The 14,148-nt window shown below is 46.9% G+C and overlaps 2 protein-coding genes across 2 annotated transcripts; one reads left to right on the top strand and one right to left on the bottom strand.

The window, feature by feature from the left end:
- The first annotated feature begins 2,932 nt into the window (after window positions 1–2,932).
- LOC133910175 (transcription repressor OFP8-like) lies at window positions 2,933–4,302 on the top strand. The gene has a single exon (XM_062352689.1). The coding sequence runs from the start codon at window positions 3,204–3,206 to the stop codon at window positions 3,855–3,857; it is 654 nt and encodes a 217-aa protein (XP_062208673.1). The 5' UTR covers window positions 2,933–3,203; the 3' UTR covers window positions 3,858–4,302.
- A 7,729-nt stretch (window positions 4,303–12,031) lies between these two features.
- On the bottom strand, window positions 12,032–13,416 carry LOC133910174 (transcription repressor OFP13-like). Its single transcript, XM_062352688.1, has one exon. It carries the CDS (start codon window positions 13,080–13,082, stop codon window positions 12,372–12,374), a length of 711 nt encoding a protein of 236 aa, XP_062208672.1. The 5' UTR covers window positions 13,083–13,416; the 3' UTR covers window positions 12,032–12,371.
- Between the last annotated feature and the right edge of the window lie 732 nt (window positions 13,417–14,148).

The raw sequence follows: 14,148 nt of genomic DNA, 5'->3' as shown, positions 1-14,148 counted from the left end.
TTTTGTATTCATGGGGCCTACATGTTAAAAATGCATGCATGCATGAAATGTTTACTGAATTTTCTGTGCTTAATTAAACACATTATAAATTCTTAAATTCATGGTTAAATTTTAAACTATCTAAAATCATGAAACTAGTTCTGATGACTTTATTATAGCATGCTATATCTGATAAAAATATGTGCGCTCGTGAAAATATGTGTGCTCATGAAAATGTTAAAAACTATGAAGCAAAATATCTAAGTTTGTATGAATGATGTATCTTTTAAATTTTCTTTATGAATTTTTGTATTTCAAAATAAATTACAAGTCCAGTCGAATGTTAAACGTGTCGCAAAAGAATAGACGTGCCAACCAAAACAACTGAGGATATTATAGACTATTGATTTCTAAAAGCAGCAATCCATCCCTCAAAATACATGTTGTCAAACAACTATCAGATTTTTAGAATCCAATATTTCACAATCTAACTTTTCTTAATCCATAATCTATAAATTATTTTTTACTTTCTCTACCTGAAATAAATACTCCCTCCAGTTGCAAATGTAGGTCGTTTTAGCCTCCTCAACTATTCTCTAAATATAAGTTATTCTCGAACTTCTATATATATTTTTTCTCTTTTTCCTGTCTAGCCCTTGTTTAACAATACTACCACTCTCACAAATAAATAAATTATCTTTTTTTAATAATAAATAAATAAAAAACAACAAAATCATTTAATCTACTTTCTTAATACTTATATATAAATCTAAAACTATCTATATTTATCATCGACGGGAGTAGTAAATAAAACTACTCTCGTACCCCATGGATTAAGTAGTGCAGGAGTAATCAAACCAATCAGGATCGCGTTTTAAGATCGTCAATGCCAGCACAGACCACGGAGTAATTGAACTCTCTGTGCTGGCCTGCAGGCAGCGCATTGGGATCGATTAGAGCGGTCTTAAAACCTGAGGAGGGCAGAGCCGGATTCGAAGGCATGGGCAGAACCCGCCGTGCTCCCCGGCCGGTCTTGGTGAAGAGCAATGCACATGCATCGAGCTCCGCAATCGACAGCTCCTTAAATAATCCCGCTTGCTCGAGATTAAGCAGCGCCCGGAGTCCAACCCAGCGGATGGCCTCTGTACAGATCGATCGGCGTGGTGCCGTACGATTCACTGGCAAATGGAGGCTTCTATTCTATACTCCTTCTGCGAACCTTCGCGTGCATGCGCAGTGCCTTTCTTTTTTTCCGAGGGAAATAGGCATTGCCTCTGACTGTAGCCTTGGGAAGATCCTCTTTGACTTCTCTGAAATGGCGCACTGATTATACTACTAGTAGTAGTACTAGTACTAATCTGTTTGTAATGGCTTCGTTATACTACTAGTGCTAGTTGGATCAAAATAACTGGGATTTGTAGCTGGCAAATTCTTCTGGATCTGAGAATGATTAGCGATTCTTCAGCTGTAGCTGCGGCCGCATTTCAGCGCATGTGGTCATGATTAGCTTACTGGTACGCGTGTGTTTAGTGTATTTTGCACTGACCAAACCTCGCATGAAAAGAAGCTAGAGCTGCATACACAGTGAAAGTGCATGAGTGAACAGCCCAAGATGGATTGCATGCATGCTGCGCTGGTGGAACTTACGAGCCGTATCCAAGATCCCTCCGATCCCTGCAGCTTCTTCAGGCAAGGAGCCATAGAAAGGAGGAAAAAGTGACCTCACTGTTAACAGATGCAACACGCATACGTGTTTCAGGCAAGCCTAGGCGGGTGGCGATCCAGGCATGCAGCGCGCACTCCGCAGCTACTCCATAGAAGCTAGAGCGTGCAATTCGAAGGCACATAATTTTCCTCGAAGTGCACACGCGTGAGTTGTGCACCTCATCAATGTCATAGATCGTGTCATAGATTTCTTCCTCTCTCTCGTGTATAGATGCATGAAACAGGTTTTTATGTCGGAGTTTTGTACTTTTCATGGCACTTGAGCACTGTTTTCAACTTTCTCTGAAGATAAAATTGAGTAGGGAAAGTGAGAGCGAGCGAAAGAGAGGCAGAACGCCACAGAACTACAAACAGAGCAAGTACTGGAGTAGTACAGTGGCTCTATGAGGCCATGGCTGCAGCATTGTCCTATGACTGTTTTGCTGCAGCCTGCAGATCAAACGCTTGGATGTTTATCTGACCATATGTATCCACCAGAGGATCTTGGGCGCAGTTTTCTTCGTCGTTTCATTCGCCCATATTTCTGCGCCATCTTTGAGTACGTTTTTGCTCCGGTATTTCTTGATCGTACTATCTATGAAAATCTTGTTTGGTTTTGTCAGATGGCACCGCAATTGACACTTTTTCACGAATGAGAGCAACATATCAAAGTTTGAATGAATAAAGACAACGAAGTGCATAACGCTCAAATTAGTGTATCTATGATTCAATTGTCCCCAATATTTAGAGCTAGTTTCTTTTTAAAACTTAAGCACTGCACCTAGCAACATACAACTAAGAATAAGAACAAGTAGCAAGTCCCTTCAAAAGTTCAAGAGAAAATATGCATGGGAGCGGGGCCAGCTTGTCCTCACATGAACAGTTAGTCAACTCCAATAGCAGACTTCCGTCCTACAACCCACCACCAGAAATTCTTTACTACCCCAAGTCCCCAACCATCCTCTTTCCCATACGCTCCTGCCCAGAATTTACTGCGCAAAATTACCTCTCTGTCCGGTCACACCAGCCGTATTATGCATGCACACATCTGCAAGCCTCCTCTGAGGCTCTGACATGATCCTCCAGGATCCAATCTATACATGTTGCATCCATTCGCACGTCATCGCATGCAGACACAGCTTGTGCATGTATGCTCTCTCTCTCCTTTTACAGTATACTGTCTCAGCTTATTTTACCAGCATCACACTTGCCCTCAGCCCCTCACACGGTCACACCTCTACCCCCTTCACACGCTGGCTCCCCCGCCTCCTCCCTCCTCTCCTCACCTCACCTCACCTCACCGTTCACGTTGCTATCTTTACTCCCCCGGCCCATTCGTTCGTTTCCCCACGCTGTGGCGCCCCATTAATATATAGCTCCACCATCCTCCTGGCCTCCTCCAGCTCCAAGCTCCAAGAACGCAACAGCTCACTGTAGCCGAGCTCGTAGCCTCGACTAGATAGCTTCTCTCTGTGTGCGCGCTCAAGCACGTACACAGGTACACTACACTTGCACCAAGCATGTCTGCTGGCAGGTCATCCAGGAGGGGCACCAGCTTCACGCTGCGGCAGCCGCCGGTGGTGGACATCGGCTGCAACTGCCGCCGGCCGAAGCTGTTCTCCATCTTCTCCTCCTCCTCGTCGTCCTTGTTCTGCGGCGGTGGCAAGCCCAAGTCCCCCAACGCCTCCTCCACGTCCACCACCACGGCGTTCACGGCCACCACCGCGGGCGGGTGCAGTGGCACCACGGCCACCTCCACCGACTCCTCCTTGTGGGGGCCCGCGTCGTTCATCAACACCAACTCGCTGTACGAGGAGCCGGTGGCGGTGCCGCTGCAGGAGCGGGAGCAGGAGACGAGGCGGCGGCGGAGGCAGCAGCGCCGGCGCCGCAGGCGCGGGGCCGCGCGCCACGACGATGAGGAGCAGTACGGGCGCGTGGCCATGGAGAGCGTGCCTGTAGCGGTGGACTCGGCGGAGCCGTACGAGGACTTCCGCGAGTCCATGGTGCAGATGGTGGTGGAGAAGGAGATCTACGCGTGGGACGACCTCAACGACCTCCTCCACCAGTTTCTCTCCCTCAACTCGCCGCGCCACCACCCGCTCATCCTCCACGCCTTCGCCGACCTCTGGACTCGCAACGGCCTCTTCTGCCCGCCCTCCCCCTGCCAGTTCTAGGCGGCTCATCATCCACTGTCCAACGCTGTGCACGTACGCTTGCTTACTTGTTAACCACTAGCTAGTCTTTGTTTTACTACCAATACTCAATCATTCTGCCATGAACGGAGTACGCAGCTCATCCGTGACTGGGAGGCTATTAACGGAGGTCCCGGCCGGCGAGCTGCGTCTTGCATGCGAAGGTCTTGAGCTTAAGCTGAGCCAAAAAAGGCTATGCATGCATGGTTAATTGCTGCTGTTTGTTGTAGTGTATAACTAATCTATGTCATGTCATCTATGTAGTACGTGCTAAATGATGTGTGCGTGTGGCGCCACCGTTGGGGTGCAATGATATCTCGTGTTGCTCGGGTGTGATCCTACTGTGCTGTACTGACACTGGAGCTTTAATGCTGCTGCTTTTGCTGCGATTCGTTTGCTCACTGTCCTGTGATCCTGTCCCTCCATATACCAGCTTTCCGTTTCGTTTCGTGTGGAACAAAATTTTCGCGTTAGCGTACGTGATGATGTGGGCTGCGGCCGTGGACTGTGGAGTGCAAAAGCTGCGACCTGCTGCCTGTTTCCTGTGGGGCTTGTTGGCTTTATTTTTTTGGAGCGAGGGGTGGGGCTTGTTGGCTTGATGTGCTCTGTTGCAGTGATGCTCACTGTGTTCTGTGGGGCGAACTGACGCACCAGTTGTACTAGCACTGTTGTGGCGGACGAGATGGATAGAGAGCGATAGCTTGTGCGATCAACGTCGTTCATGCCATTCAACGGCTTCATCTGGCCACGCTACCACAGTACACCGGCACTGTGTGGGCTTGATTGCCTTTAGGCCCTCAGGCCTGCTTAAGAGTCACCGAAACAAAGGTAGCTGCTTGTTTACGCGTATTAATTGGCATAAATTTTTACTGGTCCTATCTCAAACATGTTCGTGTACGGCGAGGATGAGGTGCGCAATCAGTAAGCGTGCAGTACATATGGTACTGTTTCTGTTGCGTCTTCGTTAAGAGTTGCTCCACTGTGCGTCCATGGCAGCAGAGCCATCGGTGGTTCGGTGGAGCCGGATTAAAACTTGGGCCGGCTGGGCTCTGATTTATGGTGCGACAGTAAAACTTGAAGTTGCACTGACAATCATGCACATGCATTTGCAATTGATATTTGATACGATCATATTCATGGCCATGCCCATGCATTCACGGGTCATGCCGCGCAAACGCTCCCGGGCATGCTTCAAATTCAAGCAAGGAAGCAGAGCAATCGATTCATGAAACAGTGAAACTTGAAAACCTTTGCAGTAGTAGCACGAGCACCTAATTTACTCCTCGTTACCTCCTAGCTGTACGTACCAACATAATCCATGGACGAACGACTTTACTTGTGGGCAGGTAAGCGGCACAAGTGCACTACAATACCACAGCACTGAAGCCAATCCGCCAGGACGAAAGTACCACCGATGCCCGTGATCTTTCTTCTCAACTTCAGCACAGGCAACGTACTCCCGTGGTTTTTTTTTTTTGCGAAGGGTATTCCCGTGGATTTTCAGTCGTACCGTCGCAGTAAAATCAGCAAAACCACCCGGTGGTGAGACAGTGAAACACGACCAGCGATCACCACGATCCTGTTAAGGTGTGATGTTGCTCGATTTTTTTCTAGCCTATCTCGATAGACACGTACAATCTTATAAAAAATATATTTAACTATTTATATCTACTGTTATAGTTTAATTCGATAGATACAAATATATGATCTCATTTTAGCCTGAAAGTTTAAGCTTTACTTTACAGACTGGCTCTACGGATTCAGCTCTATATCCGTTTATACAGACGAACTCATTTATCAATATCATAAAATCTTTTTTACATAAATAAAAAATCATAATATTTAACTCTTACATCCACTCGTACACCTTCAAATTACCTTCAAATTGAGTCAACAAAAAAACTCATTCGAGCTATCCAAACAAATACAAACAATGAAATATTTTTCTTTTTCAGCCCATTTATACGATTCAACTTAAGCTTAGCCTCTACCCCGAAACGGTGCAGGCGGAGAGCCTGCAACGAATGAATACCAGGTTGTCCGCATTGGCTAGCTAAGCGCGGCCGGCTTTCGGCAGGTGGGGGCTGTCTCAGGAGTTCGTGACCCTGACATGGTCAGTGCTTTGGGCGCTAGCTATCTGCGATCGGCGGCCGAGCCCCTAGTCAGTGCAAGCTGCGCCCCCAGCCAGAGCGCGGAGGGCCACCCCGCTGCGGCGTTTTGTCCGAGGGCGATCGCGACACGGGCGCGGCAGCGAGCGGAGTCGCGACTCGCGAGCCCGCGCGGCGAGGCAAGGCATGGCAACGCAGCACGCCCATTAATGCTGACACGGTCGTAAAAGGGATCACGGACCGGTGCCTTTGGCCGGCGCACGGCGGCGCATACGCTCCAAATCGCGTGCGCAACTCCATATGCGAACCGCGAAGGGGCCAATGCGAGCGCGAGCGGCCGCACACGCGCGCCGGGTCATTATGGGGTAGCCCGTGCCGTCGAGGCGGCGGCTACACATGTGTAGCAAGCGAGGGAGGGGGTGCTTTGGATTTACTTACATTTATTACCGGATCACTAATCCCGATCCGCCCTATCCTGTGAGGCTGTGATCGACCCGAGCGAGCCGGTAAAGCTGCGCTGCGCGTGCCGCCGAGCTTCACTCCACACGCGTCCAAAACACCATCAATGATGTGCCGTGTTCATGGCCTTGTACCTAATGATCGATGCGGTTTTTCTTTCCATTGTTGCAAGTGGTATAGTGTAGAGTACGGGAGTGCTAGTCCGGATCCAAACTGTGCTACTCCTGCGTAGAGCAATCTACTTTAATTATCCCTGACAAAGTCAATGTACAACTGTTTGATGGTAAGTATACATAGTTGCTCGTAATAGCTGGTATAGCAATCCTAAAAATTGCTAGTTCTTGAAACCTCCCTGCGCATGCATAGCAGCTTTCTTTGCAACGCTATACTAGGTTTTAACTTACATGGGTGCTGATCGACAACTAATCTATCTGTTGTTGTTTGTTTGGGAATCGGGAGTAGCCACATGGCAGTAGGAATCTCCACCCAAAAGGAAAAGAAAACTTTAGAGTGGCTTGCATCCCGCACGACCCCAATATACACAAACCTAAACAGCCCACAAGACAACTCGAGCCCAATAACAAATGCTGAGGAGCATGGGCCTTAGCAATTTACTCCTCGCAGCCGCAGCCGCAGCCGCAGCCGCTGCCTGCGGGTGGTTGCTGCGCACTGCCGTCTTCCTCGGGCGAACCTGCAGCCCTTGTAGCCGGTGGCGTCGTCCCCGTCCACCACCCCCAGCACCACTACCAGGTTCGGTTCGCTCTCTCTATCTGCAACGGCCGAGGGATTGCAGAAGAAATTGGAGTTTATTCAGGATTGTCTTTTAATTGCTTATTTCAAACCAGCATTCAAGGTTGCTATCATCAACGTGCTGAAGCACGTAGGTAGAATTTTTGTAGGATTTTTTTATAGATGTAGACGTTTGGCGGCGGTCTACCGTGCGCACCTTGCTGGAAATCACCATCATGGGTGGGCTAGCCACAAAGGCAATGCTTGACAAAGATGGCACAAACAAAGAAGGGGTGACCGCGGCAAAAGCAAGGAAGTAGGCGATGTATGGGCGAATGAAGGGGGGCTGCGATGGTTCAAGGGGCCCAAGTGAGAGACCTCGGAGGAAGCAGCTACAACAACCGAGGAAGATGCATCAAGGATTGAGGGATGGGAACCATGCCGTCAGCTGAGTACAAGGCTACGGTTCCCTTCCACGTACTACTTGAGCTGCCAAAATTGTGCATCCCCTTCCCCTTCTTTGGTCTCGAGTTTGATTGAGATTCGCCTTTATTGCCGTCTGTCAATTCGTTCAGCCGACACATGCTTGAGGTCCTTCAACTAATTGCGGATTAGGCGCTAGTCGGCCCCTCACAAATAGAAGACTAATTTTCTATCCATAATAATTAGAGTCGTATAACAGATGCAATATATTTTAGTTTACACAAAATAATTGCGCAAGCTATATTAATATTTAGGTCAAGTTGAGTTGTCGGGCATACATCTCAGCCTTTTGCTTTTGCAGATTGCTTTTTACATCTTAGCTGGGTGCTGTTGGCAGTGGTATTTTCACCTCATGGAACATAGCGTTGCCGAGATGCACTGTCTAACTACAGCACCGTGCCCTAACTCGCAGCAATGGTCACGGGAGAAGTTGGCTACTCCAACAGCTGAGCACGAATCTTCAATCAAATCAAAAGTTGAAACGTATAAAAAAATCAAAAGGTGAAAAGTTCAACTGAAAACCTAAAAAAGTTCATGCGAAAGCTACATGGCATTTCCAATACAACAAATCTAGTTTGCCGATATTTTGTATGACAAGTGGGTTGGTGTTTTGTCTCGGTTCCATTATGAGTCAACCAGGGACCGAGTTCTAAGGGAGAGCATATCCCACCTATGCATCCTGATCGAGGGTGCAAATCTCAGTTGCTTGTGGTCCCATCCTGTGCGACGACTATAAAACAGAACGGAGGGTCTAGCATTGAGGATGACAGATTCACGTAAGCCTTAGTCATCCCCTAACAACCCTAACCGATCATAAGGGTGTCGTAATGGGGTGAAGATCGCCGCCGCCGCGCCCACTTGACTATGCCGACGATCAGCGACATTGACACGTCGGTTGCGACTACCGCACCGACAACCTTATGCACTGCATCAACCTCTTCCTCAGGCCGGCATCCACTGCATCGCTTACATGTGCATCATGTTGTTGATCTGCTCCGAGCAAACATCAAGACCTAATGGCATCTCCAAACTCAGGAGGAGAAATAGGCTATGAGCGACTTGATCACAATGTGTATCCAAGAGGAGAAGAGGCTGAGTGCCGAAAATAAAGATTATGTGTATAATGTTAGCGGCTCTAGTAAAAGAAAATTTCAAGGGGATTATAAATTTAAGAAGTAGCTCAATTAATAATGTTTTCATGCTCTTTCCGTCAGGAGAAATCTTATTTTAGTTTCTTCGTTGGACGATTATGGTTATTAAGTAATTTTGTAAACAATAAGTGTATCATTAATTTTAAATTCAAAAATTATTAGTCATGCTTCCTTTGAATAAATTTTTGATATCTCTGAATGTTTGTGATGTGAGTAATGAGACTTATTCGAAACCGTGTCATTGTCTTTTTTTTTTGCCACGTTTTGAGCGGGATAATAGAACAGCTCATTAAGGCATTGATTCTCCACCCTTTAGACCTCTCTAACTCTAACCATTGCATAGTTTGAGGGGGAGCTGTTGAGGTTTATGAAATTCTTAAAGAAGCATCTAACGATGAGGCTCAACAGTCCCAGAAGATCCCAACTTATATAAAGAACTTTCCCCTGAGTGGCTTAATGCCATGAAAGATGAATTAAAGTCTGAGTGATAATGGTGAATGGGACTTGGTAGAAACTCCCAATAGATTAGAGAAGGTATTGACAATAATAAAGCTCAACTAATGATTCTTTTTGTTTTGGTTCAAATCATAAGGATATTGATAACTGCATTTAAGTAAAGTTTAAAAGGAGAAAATTCATCATCCTAGTCTTAAGAAGGATCTCGGTGAAGCTTTTATGTTCTTTGTATTGATGTTCACCGAGATAGGTTCAAAGGCATACATGGATATAGTGATAAAGAAATACAATATGCATAAGTGCTCTGCCTTGCATGCTTCTACTGTTAAGGGCAATAATTTTAGGATATTTTGATATGTGATGTCCGAGGAACCATTATGAAACTGATCAGATGAAGTCAGTTCCTTATGCTTCAGCTATCAGAAGTATTATGAACACGCCCTGTTTTTAGTTTTCATAACCAAAATACTTGGCATATATCAGTCAAATTCAGGATTGGACCACTGAAAAGCCATTAAGAAAGCCCTTCACTATTCGCAATTCACTAAGCACTACATACTCATTTTAAGAATCTATTTACAAGGTGTGTGGATATTATTAAAATCTAGGGTATGTTTTATCCTCACCCTCACTAGAGTAGCTATCTCGTGAAAAAGTTCCAAATAGATACTTACGTCATCGTCAACGATGTAAGCTGAGTTTGTAGCATATTATGAGGCTACCAGACAAGCTGTATGGCTAAAGAATTTATATTATCTTAGAATTAAGAATGTAAGACAGCATTACAAAACTACTTACACAATATTTTTTAAGTCGTGTGGTATTGCCAAACACATCGACATTAAGTGTTATATTATAAAAGATAGAGTTCAAAATCAAACCATCAATGTTGAGCATATTAATATTGAATTAATGCTTGCGGCATCGCTCACTAAATGCTTACCACCCCATATTTTTTGTGATTATGTTGCCGACATGAGGTTATTGAAAAGCCCGTGATTCTAGATAAGATAACCATAAAGCAAACCAACTCTCATTAAGCATAACGAATATCCATTTCGAGATGAGGTAGTATGGTATAGGTTATTGGGTTTCAATGGTATTTCATTAGCTATTGTAATGTTTAGCCTTGGTGTGCTATTTTATCGAGAGTGGGCTCATTATGTTAGTCTTACGATCAAGGGAAGAACATCGATGTTTTGATCTTGGCTCCATTATGAGTCATTCAGGGATCGAGCCCTAAGGGGGAGCACGTCCCACCTATGTGCCCTGATCAGAGGCACGACCAACCTCAGTTGGTTGCGTTCCCATCCTATGCGATGACTTATAAAACAGAACGAAGGTTCTGGCATTGAGGATGATTCACGTAAGCCTTAGCCGCTCCCCTAACAATCCTAATTGATCATAAGAGCGTTATAATGGGGTGAAGACCGCTGCTGTCGCTGCCATTGCGCCCACTTGACTATGACGGCGATCAGCGACATCAACACGTCGACTACGACTACCGCACTGACAATCTTATGCACTGTATCAACCTCTTCAGCAGGCTGGCATCCACTGCAACGTTTACATGTGCATCACGTTGCTGATCTGCTTCGAGCAAACATCAAGACCTAATGTATCACCAAACTTAGGTTTGATCTCACGCTTCCGCACTAATATTTCAGTGGTATTCATTTACTGGAGCTAGTGATCTTGATGTTTAGATTAAAAATTAATACCTAACAAAGTGCATTACTGAATATTGAGATGGTGGTCCGCTAAGCGCGTCGGACGCCACTATGCATGCAAGTGCATAAAGTAGGGTACCACTGTTCCAGGGGGGCTGTGCTACCATAATGGAATCGCATATATTGCTAAAAGGCACACCTTCAAACTATAAACTAGTAGTATATAATATTTACTTGAAAAACATCATTCTTCTAGTATTATTTGAAATGAATCTTCAATTAGAGCTTCATAATTAATCTTCTCCACAATATTACTCTCAACTGATATTGTGGTCAATATATTGAGTCTTTCTTATGTTATTGTATAATGTGTGAAATCGAAGCATTTCTTGTGTTATTGTAGAATGTGTGAAATCTAAAACATGGCTGAAAAATAAAACACCGGTAAAATGCACAAGTACAGAAAGAACAAAACCATAGTTAATTGCAGCAACAAAACAACCGGATTAGCATGGCTTATATGGCTTCCGCGGTCCCGATCCAACATGAACAACTTTGGTTTTGAGCCTTTTGACAACCAACGAGTCTCTCTTTTTTTTGGGAAATCGCGAATTAATTATGAGGAGAAAAATCAGGAGGACAGCGGTTAATCTTGACAGGAAAACACTACTAGGAGATAAGAGGGCGCCGGAAACAGGGAAGATTACAGGAAGGTGGAACCGCTGATACAGTTAAGGAAATTAATTACTAATTAGTACTCCTATTACCTAATACACATGCTAAATTCTAGGCCCTTAACTTTTGGGGCCCTATGCTCACTTCCCTCATGGTCTCATGGACGAGCCTGGTTTACCGTATGGTACCACCATTCGTCTTGCATCATAATCATTGATAACTCATCTGCTAGTCAGGCGCACTCCGATGGTGATCTATGGGGCGGGGCAGTCCAGCACGACTGCCGGTCGCCATATGTATCTGTCTTATTGTCATTTTACTCTACTAGTAACAGTATTTTTTTAATCGAGCGATAAGAGGGCACCTCCACTTGATAGGCCGCCCACCGGGCTCAGTGCTCGCAAAAAGCTGTAGTTTTCCGGCCGGCCAGGGTTGGATATTCCATAGTTTAAGACGAAGCTAGGATATGTCTTCTCTCCGTGATTTGAGTTTTTTTTACTAGTACTTTTTTACTCGATCGTGATGAACTTATGTATGATCATGCATCCATCGCATAGTGCGCAAATTGCTAATTAAGGTAGTTTACGCATACATGCTCTGAGCCCCGACGCTCAAAACTTTTCACGGTTAGCTCGTGCAAACTGTTAACCTGAATAGCAGATGAATCAACGTAGATTGATCATCTAGACATCTAATGCAGTCTATAGTACTAATTAAGCACGACGAGATTAACGTACACAAGCCAAACCATGAAGGTTAGTTCATCTAAGGCAAGAGGCTATCATGCGGTGAGTGCCCCAGCTTTGCTCTTCTCAACTCTACTGCTGGAAACGTGCACGCAGAGCTCCGGGGAGAGCGCGACGCGCGAGCTGGGTCGGCTATGGCGACCACGACGTCGATGAACGCCGCCACGATGGCGCAGTGCGTGTCCTTGTCGTTGGCTCGCAGGTACCACCCCAGCATCTCCTCCAGCCAGCCCCAGTCGCCGACCCCCTGCGCGGACACCATCTCCTCCATGGAAGCCCGGAAGTCCACGTACGGGTCCGCCGACTCGAACGCGACAGCCACGCCGCCGACGAAAGCCTCGCCTGCAGCGCCAGCCGCCGCGGCCTTCTCCTCGAGTATGGAGCTCGTGGCCGACACGCCCGGGTCGAAGAGGAGCCGGTCGGAGAGGAGACCGCGCACGACGGCGTCGTCCGCCGTGTCGCCAGCGAGCGCCGACGCCTCGGACGATGTGGAGAGGCTGTCGGAGCAGTCCTTCCGCGCGGAGGAGGCCGTGAAGGAGGACTCTGCGGAGTCGAGGAAGATAGAAGCCATGGTCCTAGCGCCCGGCGGCTGCGCGGCCCGGGAGGACTGCGTTCTTGGGTTCTTGCATGACGGCCACGGCCATGCAGGCGCCATGGTAGGTGGTGGCGGCGAGGTGTCCTTGGCCTTGGTTTGGAAAAGGGAGCTCAAGGCCAGCCTCCTGGTGACCATTGCCGTGGTGTTGGATTGTTAGAGGTGAACCGGAGGAGGGACAAGGGGAGGGTTTGGTATGGACCTTCAAAATATGGAGCGACATTGCTTAGGTTGTGCAGCTTGGTTTTAAAGGAGTTTGGGAGGGAAAAGTCGAGCAGGAAATGTGGATCTTCTGCGACATGGCTGCACTGTTCCACCTTGAGATTCTGGGGTACGCGTGCACCGAGCGTTGGAATACTAGTATTTCTGATTCACCTCGGTACATCGCAGCGCTGAATTCACAATTACCACTGATCCTGTATACAGAGGATCCCGGCCACAGGGAGGCAAGACCCACACATGTGCATGCAAGTTGCTACATAGGCAGGACGTAGGGGCAGGACAATGCCGACATGTCCCGTAAGCAGAGAGACAACCTTGTCTTTTTACCATGAAGCGTGTTAAGGGTCGAGTTTGTTCAGCGAATGTTTGTCAAAGCTTCATTTCAATCCCTCGCAGGAGCTTGACTCCGGCTGCGTTGCTAGTTTCATGGGCTTGTGCAAGATCGGTGGCCGTGGGCTCGTGGCTTTGCCTTCTGCGTCATTTCAGGGACTTGCCTGTTTCATCTCGTTTTCTCACGTTCGCGGCTCCCTGCAAGTGATAGATTCGTGAGCAAACTCGCCTGCCTGCAAGTAGCTACGTCCCAACAATGCAATGCTGAATTGGTGATGCAGCTGAAAGTTACTGTCAGGTCTCAGGGGACAATGCATACATGAAATACGCAGCAGGGCAAGCTGACCGGACCAACCATTTGCGTTTGCATTTACGAGACGTGAAAGCACGATAGAAGCAGGAGGCAGACTTTTATTCCCTGTCGTGACGAGCGAGCTACCTCTATCGGGCCTTCTTCGCTGTTCTGAGCTCGATCTGGCTGTTCTCCACACTTTCCACGGTCTATCTCTCTGCTTCGTTACTGTAGGAGATTGGATGTGGCTTTGCCGCTGCAAGTTTCGATATCTTCTCAGCCTGCGTATCGGTGTCACTCAGCTCATTTATTATCGCTGTTGTTGGCAAAAGGAATTTTGGTGATTTTTGCCGGGTAGGA

Source organism: Phragmites australis, chromosome 2 (assembly GCF_958298935.1).
Source record: "Phragmites australis chromosome 2, lpPhrAust1.1, whole genome shotgun sequence".
Classification (NCBI taxonomy): domain Eukaryota; kingdom Viridiplantae; phylum Streptophyta; class Magnoliopsida; order Poales; family Poaceae; genus Phragmites; species Phragmites australis.
This window is presented reverse-complemented; position numbering and strand designations above follow the sequence as displayed.